Here is a 21,489-nt window from a genome sequence, read left to right on the forward strand (position 1 = left end):
CAGTGCCCACATATTTCACCAGAGTCTGCAAGAAAGAGGAAATAGTGGTGTTTGTTCCTAGAGGGCTGCAGTACAAACCTCTCCTACAACGAGGTGATGACTGCACACATAGCAGAAGGCTGCTTAAAATATTCTCGAAAGAATGCCATGTAAGAGGGGGTATGGACTGTCGAGAATGAACCTCACACTTGGCAGTGGCCAGATGAGAACAGCCTACAGTGTTTACATTGCATCCTATGACTTTCTTTTTCCAGCTTATTAATATCAATATTACAAGAATTCAATGTCTGAGCAAATAGATTATGAAATATTGAGTAACGTACTGTTTTTCTGTACAGGTGAACTGCCACTGCTATCGACAATCTGCCGGCCCCTCTATTCCCAGCTGAATTAATTGCCGTCTGATTTGTGTAACATTGGTGCCGCATAATCAATACATGTGTCAGAGCTGGAAAACCTTTCAGGGTCAGAAATAGAGGAGAGGAAAAAGAGGGAGCACTAGGTATGGCCATGCAGCCTGAGATCAGGTCATGCGTTACCTGAAAGGGAACCTGAAACTGAAAGGGAATCTGACAGCTGAAGTAAGGCAGAGAGTGTGGCATGCTGGCAAAGTGGGCAGTTCTGGTGTTTCACAGCTCCTGGGATGTACAACTGGATGTGGGTTCAATCCCTGCTCAGTCTGCATTGGATCTGTATGTTCTATCCATGTTCACATATGCTCTTCTGGGTGCTCTGGTTTCCACCCACAGTCTAAAGACCTGTTTCAAGGGAATTGACTATAAATTGTGTGTGTGTTACACTGCTCTGTTGTAAAGATTTGTGAATGATCATAGGGAATTTAATGCAATGTATCACACTCTAAGTGCCTTGAATAAAGGTGTCTGCTCAAAGCTACCTAGTAATCATTGTCTGTCTTTTTGAAAAAAAACTTTGCTAAATAAAAGTAACCAGATGTCAATTCCTGACTGTTATTGCAAGGGAATTTCATCTCATTTCACCAGAAGAAAACAGCTGCAGAAAAAAATGTCAAGGTAACAGGAAGTTGTACATGCGCCTGAGTATAGACAGTGCGCATGTTGGTGGTAAACCTGCCTTTTCCTCAGTGCCATTTCTACTGAATGCTTACACCATGTGGCCATTTCATGCCCTCTTTTCCACTTTCAACCTCACGCCACCCCAGTTCCTCTGCTGCTACCTGCAGCTCACAGCCTCACGGTGCAGGAGATCCAAAAGGACAGCCAGAAAATGATGAGGCTGGAGCAGGTGGTGAAGGCAGGTATGTTGAAGGAGGCCTTTAAATAGCCTGTCGAGTAGCTCCTGTGGATGATATAAACACCTACTGCCTACACACACCTTTCCACACACGACTGATAATGAAGCGTCTGTACTCAAACTGTGATCGGTCAAACATCAAACTCACACACCCAAGTCACCAATGTCACTTTTTCATTCATATTTCATAATGCGTTTGTGATGAACTCTGCACTTCAAGGGTGATGTGACGACCACAGCTCGTCGTGCCACCCCCGGTTGGCGTTGTTTTGGGGCTGTGGCGGGAGGTGTGCCTTTGCCTGCTGAGCACAGACGACTCTTACTATTGTGGCAGATGATTCCCGCTTAAGACCGTTCCAGCTAAGCAGCAGCTGACTAAATGGTGACTTATTCATGCACGTTGGTTTTTAATACTCACATAGTTTCCACAGACCATCTCAGTGGAAGCAGTGGCAGATGGCCAGGATGTGGAGGAGGACAGCGTCCATTAAGGACATTGGCTAACATCCGCTCTATGAACTGATCACCGTGAACTTCTTAAGCCACCAGGTTACTCAGCTACAGGTGTGCAAAGAGATGCTTTTGGGAGTCTTTTTCCCCAACAGCCATCCGCCTCCACAATGGCTCTCAATGGCCTGTTAGCTTCTCAGTGCAGTGAAGTAGGGAAGTGCCTGGTGACCTTAGAAGCCTTGCACTTGTTTCTCTGTTACCATCCTGTCCTATCCTATCCTATCTTATCCTATGTCACACTGTGTGCAGCAATTTTATGCCTTTTGAAAAGTCCATAACAGTGTCCACTTTTCAGTTATGTTTCAAAGTTCCCTACAAGGTGGACAGGGAAATTACAGCTCACATGGGACATACTTTAACTATGACTCAAACTGCATTGTAGGTGATATGACTCGGGGCTGAAGGCCTTTACACATTGAGCTGCATGAGAGGGGAGCTTCACTGTCACACAGTGAGTTTGTGCTGTGACTAAAGGGACACTCTTAAGGTTATCTGCAGTGCGGCGACTCCACTGACCGATGTCCCAGCTGCCAGGGCTGTTGTTCTCGATCTCACGGCGGCCGATGAAGTACCAGACGCAGGCCATCCAGTGGGCGAGCAGGGCAAACATGGACATGAGCAGTGTGAGCACGACGGCACTGTACTGCGAGTAGCGCTCCAGCTTCTGTAGGAGCCGCAGCAGCCGCAGCAGCCGCACCGTCTTCAGCAGGTGTACACCAAAGTACTACACACAGGAATGCAATTTATGTTTAGTGTTCCTTCCTCCTAATTCTTTCTGTTTTTTCTTTCTCTGTATGTTTCCTTCTCTACAAAGAATATGGCAAGTTTGAACTTTTACTATGGATAAGTGTCATATTTTCTTAGACCATCCAAAATTATAGCATGTTCCTTCAGTCACATTCAACACAAATTCAATAAGGAAACATGCTATTTCAAATGACTCAATAAAGTAAGGAGAATGGCTCAATAGTATTAGAATTCGGCACTTTGGGCTCCCAGAATGAGCTGTAAATGACTGACAGCTCCATCCATTTTGAATGGTTACTACTGCAGATTCCAGTATGTAATGTGTTCTTTTTCTTGAGTCATCACCGGTCATTGAGCCGGAACTGGACTGTGTCGATGTCAGGCTCACCGGGGGGGACTTACCACGCTTACGTTGAAGGCATAGAGCAAATCGAAGGGCAGCGCGGCGATGAGGTCTACAAAGAGCCAGGTGGTGGCGTAGTGCACACAGATGGCGCGGGCGTCGTACACCACCTGGCCTGACGTGCTCACATAGGTGGTGCGGAAGTTCAGCACAATGTCTGTCACCAACACAGAGCACAGGTGTGAGCACAGCAATTCCTGACCTTTGGAGGTCTTCTACCTGCTAAAAGAGCAAATGATTGCATTAACTGCCCATAACCACAGTTGTTTTGTTCAAACACTCCGCATGAACTTTATTGCTTTGTAAAAATTTCAAAGAGATGGTGTATTTCTGTTCACGGTTCATCTGCAAATTAATTAACAGGTAAATTAACACAAAAAGCCCCTTATGAAGAAACTAAAACCAAGGCTTTCATTTACCCCGCCCGGTATGGGGTCACCAGGGCCCCACCCTGGAGCCAGGCCTGGGGGGGGGGCTCGCATGCGAGCACCTGGTGGCCGGGTCTATGCCCATGGGGCCTGGCCGGGCTCAGCCCGAAGCCATGACGTGGAGCCGCTCTTCGGTGGGCTCACCACCCTCCGGAGAGACCGTAAGGGGCATTGTGATTTAGGCGGTGGTCGGGGTCGAGTGCCTGGCCGACCCAAACCTCGGGCGCCAACTCTAGTTTTTGGGACTTGAAATGTCACCTCACTGGCGGGGAAGGAGCCTGAGCTGGTGCGGGAGGTTGAGAAATACCGTCTAGATATAGTCGGGCTCACTTCCACTCACAGCTTAGGTTCTGGAACCACTCTTCTCGACCAAGGGTGGACTCTCCACTATTCTGGCGTTGCCCAGGGTGAGAGGGGGCGGGCAGGTGTGGGCTTATTAATAGCCCCCCAGTTTAGCCGCCATGTGTTGGAGTCTATCCCGGTGAATGAGAGGGTCATCTCCCTGCGCCTTCGGGTCAGGGAACGGTCTCTCACTGTCGTTTGTGCTTGTGCGCCTAGCGGCAGTGTAGAGTACCCGGCCATTTTAGAGTCCCTGGGGGGCGTGCTGGAAAGCGCTCCCACTGGGGACTCTGTCGTTCTACTGGGGGACTTTAACGCCCACGTGGGCAGTGACAGTGACACCTGGAGGGGCGTGATTGGGAGGAACGGCCTCCCCGATCTGAACCTGAGCGGTGAGTTGTTATTGGATTTCCGTGCTAGTCATGGTTTATCCATAACAAACACCATGTTCATGCATAAGGGTGTCCATCAGTGCACTTGGCACCAGGACACCCTAAATCGGAGGTCGATGATTGACTTTGTAGTCGTTTCTTCTGATCTTCGGCCATATGTCTTGGACACTCAGGTGAAGAGAGGGGCTGAGCTGTCAACTGATCACCACCTGGTGGTGAGTTGGATTCGATGGCGGGGGAAAAAGCTGGACAGACCTGGCAAGCCCAAACGTATAGTGAGGGTCTGTTGGGAATGTTTGGCGGAGGCCCCTGTCAAAGAGGTCTTCAACTCCCACCTCCGACAGAGCTTCAACCAGGTCCCGAGGGAGGTGGGGGACATTGAGTCTGAATGGACTATGTTCCATGCCTCCATTGTCGGGGCGGCGGTTCGGAGCTGTGGCCATAAGGTCTCCGGCCCCTGTCGCGGCGGCAATCCCCGAATACGGTGGTGAACACCGGAGGTAAGGGATACCGTCAAGTTGAAGAAGGAGTTCTATCGGGCCTGGCTGGCTCATGGGACCCCTGAAGCAGCTGACGGGTACCGACGGGCCAAACGGAACGCGGCTGTGACAGTCGCCGCGGCAAAAACTCGGGCTTGGGAGGAGTTCAGTGAGGCCATGGAAGAAGACTTTCGGTCGGCCTCAAAGAGATTCTGGCAAACTGTCCGGCGACTCAGAGGGGGGAAGAGGTGTTCCACAAACACTGTTTACAGTGGAAGTGGTGCGTTGCTGACCTCAGCTGAGGATGTCTTCGGGCGGTGGAAGGAGTACTTTGAGGATCTCCTTAATCCCTCCGACACGCCTTCCGTAGAGGAAGCTGAGGCTGGGGACTTGGAGGGGGACTCGTCCATTACCCTGCCTGAAGTTGCTGAGGTAGTCAAAAAACTCCTCGGTGGCAAGGCTCAAGTTTCTCAAGTCTCTGGATGTTGTGGGGCTGTCTTGGCTGACATGTCTCTGCAGCATTGCGTGCAGCTCGGGAACGGTGCCTCTGGACTGGCAGACCGGGGTGGTGGTCCCTCTTTTTAAGAAGGGGGACCGGAGATTGTGTTCCAACTATAGGGGATCACACTCCTTAGCCTCCCTGGGAAAGTCTATGCCAGGGTACTGGAAAGGAGAATCCAATCGATAGTCGAACCTCGGATTCAGGAGGAGCAATGCGGTTTTCGTCCTGGCCGTGGAACACTGGACCAGCTCTATACCCTCACTAGGGTGCTGGAGGATTCGTGGGAGTTTGCCCAACCAGTCCATATGTGTTTTGTGGACCTGGAGAAGGCATTCGACCGTGTCCCTCGTGGCATTCTGTGGGAGGTACTTTGGGATTACGGGGTTCGGGGCTCGCTGCTACGAGCTGTTCGTTCCCTGTATGACCAGAGCAGGAGCTTGGTTCGCATTGCCGGCAGTAAGTCAGACCTGTTCCCGGTGCATGTTGGACTCCGCCAGGGCTGCCCTTTGTCACCGATTCTGTTCATTATCTTCATGGACAGAATTTCTAGGCGCAGCCAGGGAACGGAGGGTGTCTGTTTTGGTGGCCGCAGGATCTCGTCTCTGCTTTTTGCGGATGATGTGGTCCTGTTGGCTTCATCAAATCAAGACTTGCAGCGTGCACTGGGGAGGTTTGCAGCCGAGTGCGAAGCGGCGGGGATGAGAATCAGCACCTCCAAATCCGAGGCCATGGTTCTCAGTCGGAAAAAGGTAGATTTCCCCCTCCGGGTTAGGGGGGAGCCGCTCCCTCAAGTGGAGGAGTTTAAGTATCTCGGGGTCTTGTTCACGAGTGAGGGAAAAATGGAGCGGCAGGTTGACGGACGGATCGGTGTGGCATCCGCAGTAATGCGATCATTGCACCGGTCTTTTGTGGTGAAGAGGGAGCTGAGCCGTAAGGTGAAGCTCTCAATTTACCGGTCAATCTACGTTCCTACCCTCACCTATGGTCATGAGCTCTGGATCATGACCGAAAGAATGAGATCACGGATACAAGCGGCAGAAATGAGTTTCCTCCACAGAGTGGCTGGGCACACCCTTAGGGACAGGGTGAGGAGCTCAGTCACCCGGGAGGAGCTCAGAGTAGAGCCGCTGCTCCTCCGCATCGAGAGGAGCCAGGTGGCTCGGGCATCTGTTCCGGGTGCCTCCTGGACGCCTCCCTGGTGAGGTGTTCTGGGCATGTCCCACTGGGAGGAGGCCTCGGGGCAGACCCAGGACACGTTGGAGAGACTACGTCTCCAGGCTGGCCTGGGAACGCCTTGGGGTTTCCCCAGGGGAACTGGAGGAGGTGTGCAGGGAGAGGGAAGTCTGGAAGACTCTGCTCGGACTGCTGCCCCCGCGACCCGGCCCCGGATAGCGGAGGAAGATGGATGGATGATAACTATGCATATGGTAAAGTCAACAAGGTTTAAGTTTTCAGTGTGCTGATGCTGTGCTGCGCTACTGTACTAATACCAGTTTGTGCAGTACTCTAACTTAAGAATTTATATGTATATACAGTATATAAAATTTACTAGGAAGGAACCGTTGATATTGAGATAAAGTTTTATGCAGCTGCTCGTGTGATGTGCATTGATTCATATGGTAATAGAAACAAACTAACTGTTCTTAAGAATCACACGTCTGCATCTAAGTGTCTCTTCCTGTTAATGTAATGAACACATTGTATTTTCTATGAGATGTACGTCGCTTTGGAGAAAGTATCTGCTAAATGAATAAATGTAAATGTAAATGTAATTTCAGGGCATATACCTTGATTAAAAGTACTAAAGTAGGGGCTGCAATTCAAACTGGGACAGCCATTACCACTACTGTACCTCAAAAAAAGAGTATTCAATTTGCACGGCAAATTGCAGGTGCACTCGGTGCATTTCTGATTGTTTCTGCCCATTTCCTCTGTTAAACATCACACTTAAGTGGGAAGCTGCAATAAATGTGGGATACAAATCCATGAAACACAGAGAGGGAGGCTGATGCTGTATTCATCTGGAAATGTGGACACTGTAGACAAGTACAGCATTCAGATGTAATCTCCCCAGATACGTGTGAGCAGATGATATTTTAGGTGGTTATGTTTATGCAAATAATTTGCTGATAAGGACCAAAGTTGTATTATTCTAATTGAAGCTGCTGCCAGCCATGAATGCTCTTCACTCCCATTGACACGTTTTAGATTCACATTGTGGGGGTTCCCTGTTGTCACAGAGCTCTGTCAGGGTAACTTGTCAAGCATGCAGATAAGTCCCTGGCAGCGCAATAGATGTACATAAGCTGGGACACACGACGTGGTCCTTATTTAATATCAGTTTGGTGCCTGTGGAGTCATTAAGTCTCTGACTCAGAGTCTTTGGACTGGTGCTTGTTTGCCTTGTAGCACGTTTCATTGCTTGTTCAACCTGAGCCAGGAGCTTTCAGCCTAAAGCAGCCCACACTTCTCATAGGTTATGTTCACTTACAGTTTGGAGATCACATTATGGGAGAAAAACATTACCTCCGAACAATCCGAGCAAGCAGCAATAATTGGGTTTTCTTGGCGGATCGTTGGCTGATTGATTCGACCCAACTGTAAAGTGTCAAGTGCGCAACTCTCCGAAGGACCTTTACCCAGTATGAAGAGGATCTCCACCAGAATGTCACTGACACTTGGAGGGCTGCGGGAAGCAGAGCTCCCCTCATCCCGCCCAGCAGTGAAACACACATTGTAGGGAACGGTAACTGCCACGTAGAAGGTGGCCAGCAAAATCAGCCAATCCCATCCCGCCTTGAAAGTGCCATAGTGAAGCAGGATGAAGCGAGACTTCTGGATAGCAGCCACCTTGTACTCTGGGATGGGTGGTTTCTCTCCAAACATGTTCTGAAAGGGAATCACAACCATTAAACATCACTTTAGAGAAAATGGGAACTAGATGATGAAACACACACACACATACACACACACTTACACAATGGAAACATCACTTATCTGTGTTTGTATCTCGTTCTCTCTGTATGTGCGGTGAGCAATACAGGCCGTGAGCATGAGAGGGGTCATCTGTGACTTGTAGTACTTGCTCCTGTCACTCACAGGAGCAGACTGTGAAGGTGCATTGATCTGTAACTATCTTTGACAAGATCTTATCCAACAGATGAGAACTATTATCCAGCAGCCCTTAAAAAATCTCAGTCATGGCAGTTGACTGAATTGAACCTCATGTTCAGCAATGTGGAACAATGTTCAAGGCATCAAGTCCAGGTGATGGACAACAGTACTGTGGTAGCTATGAAACCCATATGATTCAGTAGGTGGATTGAACTCACATCCCAGGAGGACAACAGGAGGCAAAGACTAACAATCACCTCACAGCAACGAGGTAACTGCTAACAGAGTAAAAAAAGGGGCAGCAAGTGGCACAGTGATAAAAGCTGCTGCCTTGCACTTGAAAACCCAGGTTCTGATCCCACCTTAGTACCCTTGATCAAGGTCCTTTCCCTGAATAGATACAGTAAAAATTACCAAACTGTATAAATCTGCAAATAATTGCAAGTACCTTAACACTGTAAGTCATCTTGGAGAAAAGTGTCAGCAGGAACATACTCAAAGTTTTCACTTCATGTGGTTTTGTCATTGGAAGCTAATACTCATCACATGAATAACACTGAAGTTGGTGGGTTGAGTTTAGACAGCTTTGTTATCCAGGCTTATGGCAACAAAAAGCTGAAATTGTCTGAAAATTTTAAAATCTGTGGGAACACCTGTGTTCAGGTGGAACCTGCAGGAGAGGTTAAGAGTGTGATGTGTGCTGGCCTGCAGTGTGCTCACGTGGGGTCTCACATTGTTCAGTTTCAGCTTGCCCTTGTCCTGCTTCTGCAGGTGACCTGACAAGTGGTAGAGCACGGCACGGCTGCGGCGCCGGTTGGCGTTGAACCCTGGGGGACGGGTGACCCGGTGCACCTGCAGTCCAGTCTCCTCATCTGAAGAGAGAGAGTGCAGGTTGGATGTGCTTTCCTTCACTGCCCCGGTACCATCATTTACCTCTCTCACATCTTCAGTGAGCTTTTCTTCTGCTCCCTCCTTCTCCAGCTCCCAGTGAGGTACAGTGTGTGAGGATTCCTGGAGCCTCTTTAATAAGGCACTAAGTTATAATTCTGCAACTCAGGTGAACAAGGCCAGTTTGTTTAAAAAATACAAAGCATGATAAACACACACACGTTGGGCTGCGTATGGAAAATATGCTGTCTCTCTTGCCCGCTTCCTTGTTAAACCATTCTGACAGAAATGATCATAGTACTGCTAAATAATACAAGGCACGTTTCAATAGTCATTATTTATTAAAAATAATTTTAAAAGGGAATAGAAACAAAAAAATACAGTAGTACAATGAAATAATGTAATTTGCATTTCTGAATACTTTGCTGGTGACCCTGTGGCAGGAATTATTAAATAATGTGAATATCCAATGTCTCAATTGCTAGGATTAAATTAACTTTTTCCCACTCCCAAGAGTCGAAGCAAATCTGAGCAGTGAATTAGGATGTGGCTGTAACTTGTTTAATCCTGCACACATCTTTCTTCCCTGTGTGACTTGACCAGCAGTGAAAGGCAGATCTCAGTGTGAAACGATTCACTCAGAGTCATTTTTCCCGCCAATCAGGGTGCCCACACTTCCATCTCAATTTCAGAATTCATTCTCACACCGTGCAGTGTGCCACATTTCACCTTTTCCCCACTGCACAACACCCGTGAGTAGGAGGGTTGGGGGAGGGGGTGAAGAACATTCCGCTTATTCCCAGTTAAAACTGAATCAATGGGCTTCTCTCAGTCCGTCCTTTTGCCCGTCTTTCTCAGTAGTCCAGTGAAGCCCAAGCAATCGATTAAACTAAGTGGACCAGTCCCTGCAGTGCTGTACATAACCTCAGCGTGTGCATCAGAAAATGAAACAAATAATATCTGCAGTGGTTATTTCAAATCAGTGAGGAACCTCATATTTGGTACAGGCCTCAGTTACAGTATCACACGGACACACCGCACACATGAATAGATGGATCATGAGTTCATGACATACAAATACAGTGTTGCTTGAAAGTATGTGAACCTTATAGGGTGGTCATTATTCTTGAATAAAATATTGCAATAGACTCAAGTCTAAATCAAACTAAACTTATAAAATAAAAAAAATTATTATGATTTACAAACCTGATCCTACTTACCCACTTAGTTTAACCAGCAAAACTTGAAGTTCACTTAATTTTTCATCTGCACTACTTTTGTTTTTCTAGTATACACACAATTTCCTCTAAAGCAATGTATGGAATTGGTCATTACCACACCTATGATGTCAAATGAGAGAGACTGGTTCTGATTAAATAATTTTGTGATAAAAATAAGGGACATGAGGGGTTCACATACTATATACTTTCAAGCAGCACTATAGCTGACAAAAACTCACCTGAGATGATTTTCAGTGACACAGGACCAGAGTTGGCAAGGTAACCTATCAGTGCCCCTTTACTGAGATTTCTCCTCTTATTCACCCATGTAAACCCTTCCTTGGATTATAGGAGTTCCATGGTCACCTCGTTGGCTTCTCCACTTTCCTCACCATGACCCACCTGTGCTGCCATCTAGCCCTTCTGCTTTGTGACGTACTTCTCTTCTCCCCGCCCTCCTTCCTGTTCGCCTTCCCCCAAGTCCCCCCTGACCCCATAGCAACTCACCCACATCTGGACCTTGCTCTGAGTCCTCCGTTTTCTTGTCGGTGATGTCCTTGTGTGACACCAAGAAGAGCACCACCTCCCCCTTTTCATTCTTGATTGGCACAATATCCAGCAGACACCAGAACTTGGTACCTGCCACACACACACACACCAAGGCAAAGGACATGCTTTACACAAATAGAGCAATTCAGAAAAAGTTTGTGAACCCTTTGGAATTATCTGGGTTTCCACATGAGGTTCACATACTTTCCCCATCAATCTCTTTCATTATTTAACCATTTGTATGAAATAGATATGGAAATATAAAACGGTGTGTGTTTTTTGTTAAATAAGTTTATATTTATTATTATGATTTAGACAAAGATCAGATCACATTTTAAGAGTCATTCATGCAGAAATCTGGATAATTCATAAATGTTCAATTGTTCGCAAACTTTTTCTCGTAGGTGTTTGTAAGTTGTTCACAATTGTAATTGCAGCTGCTATGGTGGAAAAATGGTGTGTGTGTTTGAGTGTGTATGATGTGGTATCCACATTATACCACATAGTTTTCTGAAAGGTACTGTCACGCCTGCAAGCTCAGTAGCTGCACCTGGTGCCAGTCAAGACCAGGGATAAAGACAGTGCCGTCCCAGCACCAGGTTACGGAATCTTGCAACGCTCTGGCTTGCCGATTCAGCGATTCTTCCTGACGTCCTGTTCCTAGTCTTTGTGTTCACCTGGCTTTTGACCTCTGCTTGACTTTTCGTGTACTGAGTATTGTCTTGCCCCAGAAACAACATTTGCACATCGGAAGACCCACGCCTGTCCCTGACCTTCGGGTTCGTCTGCTTTTGTGTCTTTGGATTTAGAATAAACGCACCAGCACTTGGGTCCAAACACCTACCTCCCATCTCCTGTCTACGGTTATGACATTAGATTCCGCCATTTCTATGGACCCAGCGGAGTGGGAGCACCTGCAGGATGAGGTGTCCGCGCAGGGAGCCCTGCTGGGCTCTCATGATCAGACCCTGCGGCAGATGCTAGAAGCACTCCAAAATCTGGTACACGAGCCGCTGGTTGCCAGACCTGCCATGATGCTCGAATTGGCTGCCGTGAGAGCGCCAGCGGCTGCTTCCACAGCACTCCCCACGTCATCCGAAGTCACCCTGTGCCTGCCAGCGATGGGCCCCTGGCTGGCTACTTCCAAAAGGTACGACGGCTCGCCGGAGAAACGTCAAGGCTTCATCTTACAATGCGAACTGCTGTTCACAAGCCAGCCTTATGTTCATCACTCTTACACAAGTAAAATAACTTATTTAATTGCTCTCTGCACCGGACCCACGCTGGACTGGGCTATGGCGGTCTGGCACAAGCGGGAGTCCACTACATACGAACGCTTCTTGAAGCAGTTTCAGGCGATGTTCGACGACCCGCTGTCGGCGCGCTCAGCCAGCGACCGCCTGATGGTGATCCAGCAGGGGAACCGGTCCGTGGTAGCCTATAGAGTTCCGGACCCTGGCAGAAAAGAGTGGCTGGAACCAGGCTGCCCTCTTGGCCGCCTTCCGCCACGGGCTGCACCCGCAGCTACAAGCTGAGCTCGCCTACTGTGGGGAAGAGTGGACCTTGGACCGGTTTATTGATACAGCCGTGGCGATTGACACCCTCCCCTGGGACCCCTCCGTGGCACTGGACACCCCTTTGATACTAGGATTCACCTGGTTAGTGAAACACGATCCGGTTTTTTCATGGAGCACGGGTGAACTAGTGGCGTGGGGACCACAGTGCCCTCACTCATGCCTAGTCCTGCTGTGCCGTGGCACTTCGGTAGAGACCCCAGACACCACGATGATGGTAAATATCCCCGCGGAACATCAGGACCTCGCGGAGGTATTTAGCAAAAGCAAGGCCACCACGCTTCCCCCGCACCGACCTTGGGACTGTGCAATTGATCTGTTGCTGGGCACCACTCCACCTCGGGGTAGAATCTACCCGCTGTTGCTGCCAGATCAAAAGGCCTTGGAGGAATATGTGTCTGAGGCTTTGGCCTCTGGGATCATATGGCCCTCCACTTCCCCAGCCACAGCAGGTTTATTCTTTATTAAAAAGAAAGATGGAGGGTTGCATCCCTGTATTGATTACCATGGATTAAATGCTATCACCGTCAAGTATCCACATTCCCTGCCACTCATTACTGCAGCGCTAGAACAGGTTGCGGAGCTCTGGTGTTCACGAAGCTCGACCTGCATAGTGCCTACAACCTGATCCAGATCAGGGAAGGGGATGAATGGAAGACTGCCTTCAGCACCCCCCTTGGTCATTATGAGTATACTGTCATGCCTTTCGGTCTTTGCAACGCACCGTCAGTCTTTCAGTCCTTTGTCAACCACGTGCTGGAGGACCTAATCATCCACGGTGTCCTGGTGTACCTTGATGATATCCTGATCTACTCACACACCATGACCCAGCACGTGCAACTCATGCGCCAAGTACTGCAGCGACTGCTAAAGCACCATTTATATGGCAAGGGGGAGAAATGCCTTTTCCATCAGCAGCAGCTGGCCTTCTTAGGTTTCATCTTGCAGGTGGATGGAGTAGCCATGGACCCAAAAAAGGTCCAAGTGGTGCTGGACAGGCCCTGACCCACGACAGTTAAAACCCTGCAGCGGTTCTTGGGTTTCGCAAATTTTTACCGCTAGTTCATACAGGGGTTCAGCTTGGTAGCCTCCCTGCTGATGGTCCTGCTGCGGGGAAAGGGAACACGGGTGGTCTGGACAGACGACGCCTGGCGTGCTTTCCAGACCCTCAAGGACCGATTCATGACAGCTCCGATCCTGCGACATCAGGATCCCTCACTCCCATCCGTGGTGGAAGTGGATGCCTCAGAGGTAGGGGTCAGAGTGGTTCTGTTGCAGCGTCAGGGAACCCCATCAAAACTGCACCCATGCACCTACTTTTCCCGCAAGTTAACAGCGTCCGAGCGTAATTACAATATCGGAAACCAGGAACTGTTGGCCATAAAACTAGCCCTAGAAGTATGGAGGCATGGTTGGAAGGCGCTGCACATCTGTTCCTCGTACTCACAGACCATCGGAATCTGGAATACCTGCAACAGGCAAAACGTCTAAACCCACACCAGGCCCGCTGGGCTCTGTTATTTACCTGGTGTAGACTCACATGTCTTACAGGCCAGGAACAAAGAACGCCAAGGCCGATGCCTTGTCCCGCATCTACGATAAAGAGCCAGGCCCGGGGGTGCCTGAACCACTTATACCTGATGAGATGGTGCTAGCCCCGGTCCGGTGGCGGTTTGACCAGGAGCTCCAGACAGCCTAAGAGGGGGACCCAGGGCCAGCCAACAAACCAGCAGGTAAGGAATATGTTCCTATTTGCCTCCGACCTTCACTCCCGCAGTGGGCGCGCAATTCTCCAGCGGCCGGACACCCAGGCCACCAACAGACCCTCTCGCTCATCCAAGGAAGGTATTTGTGGCCCTCCATCTGGGAGGATGTGCAGGAATATGTAGAGGCCTGTGAAACATGTGCCCAAGCTTAATCTCCTACCCAGAAACCAGCTGGTTTGCTGGAATCCCTGCCGGTCCCAACGTGGCCCCGGTCTCACATCTTGATTGACTTCGTGGTGGAGCTCCCCGAATCCCAAGGTAACATTGTGATCCTAACCATCCTTGACTGATTTTCAAAGGCCTGTCGCCTGGTGCCCTTGCCACAACTCTGGTCAGCCTTATAAACGGCGGAAGTCCTCTTCCATAATGTCTTCTGCCTCTATGGCCTTCCAGAAGATATCGTGTCTGACCGAGGCCCACAGTTCACGTCCCAAGTATGGAAAGCATTCTGGTACAAACTAGGGGTAACCATTAGTCTGACTTCCGGGTACCACCCACAGGCCAGTGGGCAGGTGGATAGACTACATTAGGACCTGGGGAGGTTTCTGCGCAGCTACTGCAGACAGCACCAGTGGGCTCGGTTTCTTCCCTGGGCCGAATACGCCCATAATTCGATGCCTCACACCTCCACGGGTCTTACCCTGTTTCAGTGTGTTCTAGGTTACCAGCCTCCCCTGTTCCCGTGGCACCCAGAGCGCACCGAGGTTACCGCTGTGGATACCTGGTACAAAACCAGCTAGGAGACATGGCAGGCAGTGACAGCCTGTCTCCAGCAAAGCGTCCGCAGGTACAAAAAACAGGCCGACTGTCGCAGTCGCCCCGTCTCCTTCCACCCAGGCCAGTGGGTTTGGTTATCCACCAGGGACCTGAAGATGCGACTCCCCTCCTGCAAGCTCAGCCCCAGGTACATCGGTCCTTACAGAATCGTCCAGCAGATCAACCTGGTCACGTATCGGCCGAAGCTGCCATCAACTCTCCGAGTCTGTCCTTCGTTCCACGTATCCCTCCTTAAACTGTACAACTCCGGGCTCTTTCTTTCTGTTTTGTTTTTGTTTTTTTTCTTTTCTCACACTTCCGGGGGTGAGGATCAGTCAAAGTGTCAGCAATTACAGTGCTATGCGAGGGGTTTAGTGAGTGTGTGTGGGGCTTGCCACCCTGCTTTCCATATTTTGTGTGGTAAGCAAACACACAAAAGAATTTGTGTGTGTGAAATACATTTTTTGCTGTGTATCCGTGTGTCCCACTGCATCAGTGAACTTCAGGAGGAAAAGCAGCAGAGAGACATGTAGGTGGAGGGCAGTTGTGCCCTCTATCTGAAACAAGAAACAAGAGGGGAGCAAAGAATCCAGCTGGGAGTCCAGTTCCAAGGCTGAATATTCTCTTTGAAACATCTGCAGTTCGTGTCTGAACTGCAAACCTGTTGCCACACAAAAGGAGCTTTGGTTCAGAGCTTTGGCTGCTTTATCAGCCTTGCTTGGGACGGACAACCTGCCGTGGATGTATTTCTGAGATGGAAAAGTAGAATCTGATAAGCACCTGCAGGGTAAAAATGTGAACTTATGTCCAATGTGAATGCATTAATTCTGAATCAAAGTGCAAGTGATGACATCTGGCATTTAAACGCTGCAGTAGACCAACTAGATGTTTGTTGCAGTGTTTTCATTTCCATTGTGTGTATCTCTCTCTCCCTTGCTCTCTCTCCATATATATATACAGTATATAAATTAGATAATGAGTACATAATTAAATATGTAAATAAATTATAATTTATTTGTATATTTAATTATTTAATCATATTGTACAAAATTTTCTATAATTTATTTTGATTGCGTATATGTGTACATTGGTGGAGAGTAACAGTACTAAACTTCTGTGTGCTGTTTACATAGTATAGGGTTACTCTGGTGGTGTAGGTGACTGAATGTATAGTTACATTAATGTCACCATCTTCCGCACCACGCCTGCCACCCTTCCTGATATGCCTTCACAGGAATTGAGCTGGTTTGATTACTTGTCGCTCTCCCATTTGCTGCTGTGCCTCTGTTCCATGTGATGGACGGATAAGAACAGCGGTTTGATGGCAGTCTCACTCCTCTTTTGCAGAATAGAGTTGAGTTTTCCTCATCTGAACACTCACCTAGTTTAGACTGGCTCCATCATCATCATCATCATCATCATTTGCTCTTCTCTCTGCATCTGTCACTCCTTTACCTCTCAGCATTACCTTTCCTTTTACTCAAAAAAGCCCTTTCACGTCGCCCCTTCCTCTCCCTTCGAACTTGCACCTTTTCATTTGTATCAAAAAACTTTTGAATGCTACATCTGTGATGCCTTCCTCTTTTCATTCCATTCTCCCCTTGTGTTCTTTTTGTCTGTTTTTCCTGCAAATTTGTTCCTGCTGCCCATCCCCGACACCCCGCGCACCATGTTTTTGTAAGTGACAGCGGGCGAAGAACATTCCCGCTGAGTTGATGTGATCTCACCTCCCTTCTTGTAGAAGATCAGCTCCGTCTTGAACTCCCTGCGCTCATCCAAGGCCCCCTGGATCTGCTCCGTGAGGCGGTCGCTGGTCTCGGGCCCATACAGGAAGTGACACGCACAGCTCTTCTGCATCAGCTCAGCACGGGCATAGCCTGTCAGGTCACAGAAGCCATCTGAGCAGTACACGATCGGGTAGAGGGACTGGACCTGGGCATTCCCCAACACGAAGTTACTGTCTGTCACAGAGAAAGAGAAACACATGAAGAATCGCTGAGGAGGAGAGACACAGGCAGAGGGAGACAGATAGAAAAACCATTACGTTACCTTGTTGATATCTCATGAGGTGTTTTTTTGTTAAAACATTTTGCTTGTGCGGTCCATTATGTTACACTTGAGATGGCAAAATAAACATCTAGAGTGACTGAGGGGAGCTAATGTTGCCACGCCCACATCACTGATATGACAGGGCATACATGGGACTCGACGGAGACGGAGGCATAAAAGGCAGAGGCAGAGCGATGGTGGACGCGGAACCTTGTTCGCCTAATGCTCACTCACCTCGAGAGTCAGCCTTCGGTTTCCTTGTCCTTGTCCTTGCCCTCGTCCCGTGTTCCTTCCCCTTCCTGATCCAAGTTCCAGTCTTCTAGCGTTCTGACCTTTCGCCTGTCCCTCGACCACGCTTTCTGGATTGCCTTTTGTACGACGTTTGCCAATCGAAGACCATCACCTGTCCCTGACTACGTTTCTTGTGTGTTCCCCAAAATAAACACCAGTGCGCTCTGCAATTGAGTCCGACTGATCGTTTCCGGAACGGATCGTGGCAAACGTGGATATGGGCTCCTCAGCTTACAAAGACAACCGAGAGCGGAAGTTGCTTTATGATTTGTTTTGTTCATAACTCCCATAAGTCACAATTACAATCAAAAAAGGGTTAATAATACAGACAACTCTTGCTTTATGAAGGTGGTTAAGTTTAAATACCTTAACCGGTGGCTAAGATAAATAAAAAATACAGCAAGGCTTAAAGGGCTTTTATTTTAATATTTTTATTAACTTTGAGTCCACATTATTATTACTTCTCCATTTAGCTGCCCCTTCTCTCTGAAAATAATCTGCAATGCAAGGTTTGTATACTGATTATTATATTTTTTATTGGTAATTTTTTTTGTTATTTATCAGTTTTGCTGGTATAAGTGTACTTTGTTATGTGTCCTGTTAAGGTTATGTGTGTTAATCTTCCTCTCGAGATAAAGAATTCTATCCTATCCTATCATGTCTTGTCTTGTCCTATTCTATTCTAAGTATTTACCCATTCTTAGAGCACAGTAATTTTTTTGCCAGAGTAAATCAGAGTGAGTACTCCTGAATACTAATGTGATATCACAGAAAATGAAAAAAAATAGTTGTCTTCATGAGCTCCTGTTGAATGCCAGTTGTTGAACAAGTTATCTCATGAATGCAACTTTCATCATCTTGTTCTCAATCACTGACTCTCATGACTCCAGCTCTAAATACCGGAAACCTGTTGAATTAACAAGGTTTCACATCTGTGTTCTCATTGTGCGCATTTTACTGGTATCTAAGGCTGGCAGTCTCAAATTTTAGAATGTAGATAGAATAATTGTAAAATTAATAAGCCAGAAGATGTTTGTGTTGTCTAAGCATATTTAACTATTTATCTTGTGCTTAGATTATTTGCCTCCTCACTGCAAGAGACTCTAAAAATAGCAGTTCTGATTTGTTTAAACACAAAAAATCTCACTTGCAAATATTCACCATTTTAATTCCAAATCCACAACCACTGATTTTCCTTTTCATTTATAATATATATATATATATAGTGGCTGGATAGTGAAGTGGTAATGACACCAGTTAACACCTGGGCGACTGGGATTCAAATCCCAGCCTGTGCCACCCACCAGTAAGGGTCCTTTGGCAAGACTCCTAACGCTACACCTGTCTTCCTCTACATGAGAGCTACAAGAACAAAGAGAGTCGGACTGGCTCTGACATTGCCTGGCTTAACAAGGTCTGTGCCAGATGTTGGGGGACCAGGACACTGGTGAAAAGATGGCTACTGGAACAAACCACACATGGACTAAAGCAGAGAACCTGGAATTGTAGCCCATGGAGTGTGGCTACAACAGCAAGCAACGTAGCAAGAGAGAGGCTACATTAAGTGCATGTGGGAACTGTGAATGGCTAAAAGACCTGCATCAACACTAACTGCAAAACAACTGGTAACACAGCACTTCAGCATTGTCAAGAGGAAGTTACTATCACAACTGCAGGCAAATAGGCTGCAAGAAACAAAATTCCACAATGAACCTTCCACTCCCCTACAAGCTTCACTGGAATACTCTGGGGACACTATGCCAACCTTGCATCAACCACAAACCTTGCATGGTACAGCTGCTGATGTCAGAGGGACGAGTCAGACTACCCAAGCTAGACAAGATAAAACCATCAGATGCTATGCCAGCCACTGTCAATGCAGCAGTGCTTAATATCTCCACCACTTCTATCACAGAAACCAATAACCTGGTATATGGAACAGAAACAGTGACCCCTGAGATGCACGAGATCAGGAAGGAATCCAATGGCAAGCAGTACCCCCCATAAAGACTAAGACTGGAGGTCAAAATAAAGGCAGGACATCATTAGACTGGTCCAGGTACAGAATGGTGTTAAGATCGAGGATAGGCACTGAGTGCTAAAGAAATACAAGGGAATGGCCAAAGTAGAGGGCCTGGAGACTACAAAACAAAGGCTCACTGCGCTGTCTAAAATATTACAGATATACACCAAAGAAGCAGAGGCCAGATGGACAAATGCCCTGCTCACCAGAGAACCAGCCAAGGTGTACTCCTGACTACAGCACAGAAACATCCAAAACTCAGAGCCACCAAGAGGTGGTGGTGGATAAAAAATAAAAAACAGGAGATGGCAGTGGTGATAAATGTAGCAGTCCTGAATGACAGCAACATCAAGAAGAAGGAATATGAGAAGCTGGAGAAGTACCAGGGGCTGAAGAAGGAACTAGAATGGATGAGGAAGGTAAAAACCAAAGTAATCCCAATGGTGGTTGGAGCCCTTGGGGCAGTGACACCCAAGAATGAGTTGTACATTTTCACTTTTATGAGTGGCTTTTACTAGTAGTCATGTGTAACACTGTAAACTAGAATCTGCTGAAGCTGAATCTCGTAAGAGCACCAATGTAAGATCTATGTTTATTAAATCACCAAGCTTTGTGAAAGCACAATGAAAATGAATTCATTTTTTTCCAGACAGAAGCATGCCTCTTCATTAGGATGAAGCATGCAAGAGGGCAGAGTTCACACATTGTCAGACCACAAGGACTAAAACTGGACTCAGCAGTTGTACCGCAGTGGCCCAGTGCAACCTCCACTAAAAGGGAGCAATGAGGCATTAAACTGGGTCCCTCCCTACACATTTAAAGTCAAGTCTTTGGGTTCTAAAAGCCACTTTTTGGTAAAATCCTCCACATCACCCTCCCCACCCTCCCCAAGAAGGCAAATGGTCACACAACAAAGAACAGACAGTCAAAATGCATATGGACACAGAAGCCACTTCAGGAGAGAACATCAAAAGTGTGATCTGTTGAGATCAAGAAAAATGTATTTAGCAGGTTCCCGCTAGCAAAACAGGGAATTTGCTTTGAAATTTGACATGAACGAGAAAAGGCAGGACGACCCATCATTCATGCACAGGTTTGGTGAAGGGGCTGCTAGAGCTCTGTTTAATATTTCATCAGCATGTACCGTGTTGTTGAAGAATATTGAAAAAAGTCCAATCATAGTTCATTTGGCAAAAATCAGATGATAAGATTGCAGGCGTACAGGAGGGTGGTGCTCAGATGGACCTACACCTGTCTGGACTACTAATGGCTCATAAACATCATAGGTCGACGAAGGAACAAGACATGGAGGTCATGGGCAGATGGGCAAAGCAGACTGGGGATGATTATGTGGGGTGTAAGAGTGATCGTGAGTCAGAAAATCAAAGACACATTTTACACTTTCTGAAGTCCAGAAAGAGTTGAGGGTTGTTGTAAAAGTAGATACACACCCTAGAGAAAGTGCCCGGATTGTGACTGCAGTTTATCACAAGTGACCATTGTGAGTCGGAGGGTACAGAAACCATGGTAAGGAGCAGGGTTGAACCTGATAGATAGCTGTTCACTGCCCACTCCTGCCCAGGTAATGATGACCACCTGCTGGCTACAGTGGATCATCAACAGAGACATTTAAGCAGCTGGTCTGGGACACTGACAGCAGGAGTCTTGTAGCGAGAGCAGGAATGTTCTCAGTAATTGGCCAGGGTGTTTCTCCAATGGCTGAAATCTGCTGCTCATTTTGTGCCTGATTTGGTTTTTCCTATTCTGGTTATACCTTAAAGGGGTCACATCCCCATTTTGTTTATTATTGTTTTGAAAAGTCTACTTTTTGTTGTGAAAATCTGCAGGCCTTGGCCTTTGTCCCATCCATGTAATCCCATAACTGAGCACTCGAGCTGGAGTAGTCCACTGAATCTGCTGCAGAAGATACACAACAGTAAACTGGAAACACTCTTCCCATTCCTCACGCACTGCAAAAATAGACTCCTGCTTGTTTCGGCAGTTAGTTTTCATAACTGATGTTGTGGAGAACTCCTACAGGGTCCTTTGGCCACCCGTGGAGAGTAACTGGGCTGCTGGTACTTGCTGAGCCCTGTGGCTGGCTTGGAGATGCAGAAACCTGTGTGCAGTGGAGACATGCAATGATATCGACAGAGTGTGTGTGGTGTGTTACTGATTGTTCTCTGC

General features: G+C 47.6%; 1 protein-coding gene across 1 annotated transcript in view; it reads right to left on the reverse strand.

Moving 5' to 3' along the window:
* The window catches only part of kcnh3 (potassium voltage-gated channel, subfamily H (eag-related), member 3), an 86,047-nt gene that overhangs the window by 21,894 nt on the left and 42,664 nt on the right, over positions 1 to 21,489 (reverse strand). The window contains exons 2-7 of the mRNA XM_018732321.2: positions 16,667 to 16,900; positions 10,802 to 10,933; positions 8,919 to 9,058; positions 7,712 to 7,961; positions 2,932 to 3,089; positions 2,299 to 2,506 (exon numbers count right to left, since the gene is read on the reverse strand). Coding sequence (XP_018587837.1) covers positions 2,299 to 2,506; positions 2,932 to 3,089; positions 7,712 to 7,961; positions 8,919 to 9,058; positions 10,802 to 10,933; positions 16,667 to 16,900 — 1,122 coding nt within the window. The remainder of the gene's footprint in view (positions 1 to 2,298; positions 2,507 to 2,931; positions 3,090 to 7,711; positions 7,962 to 8,918; positions 9,059 to 10,801; positions 10,934 to 16,666; positions 16,901 to 21,489) is intronic.

This window comes from Scleropages formosus, chromosome 1, assembly GCF_900964775.1.
Source record: "Scleropages formosus chromosome 1, fSclFor1.1, whole genome shotgun sequence".
NCBI classification, from domain to species: Eukaryota; Metazoa; Chordata; class Actinopteri; order Osteoglossiformes; family Osteoglossidae; genus Scleropages; species Scleropages formosus.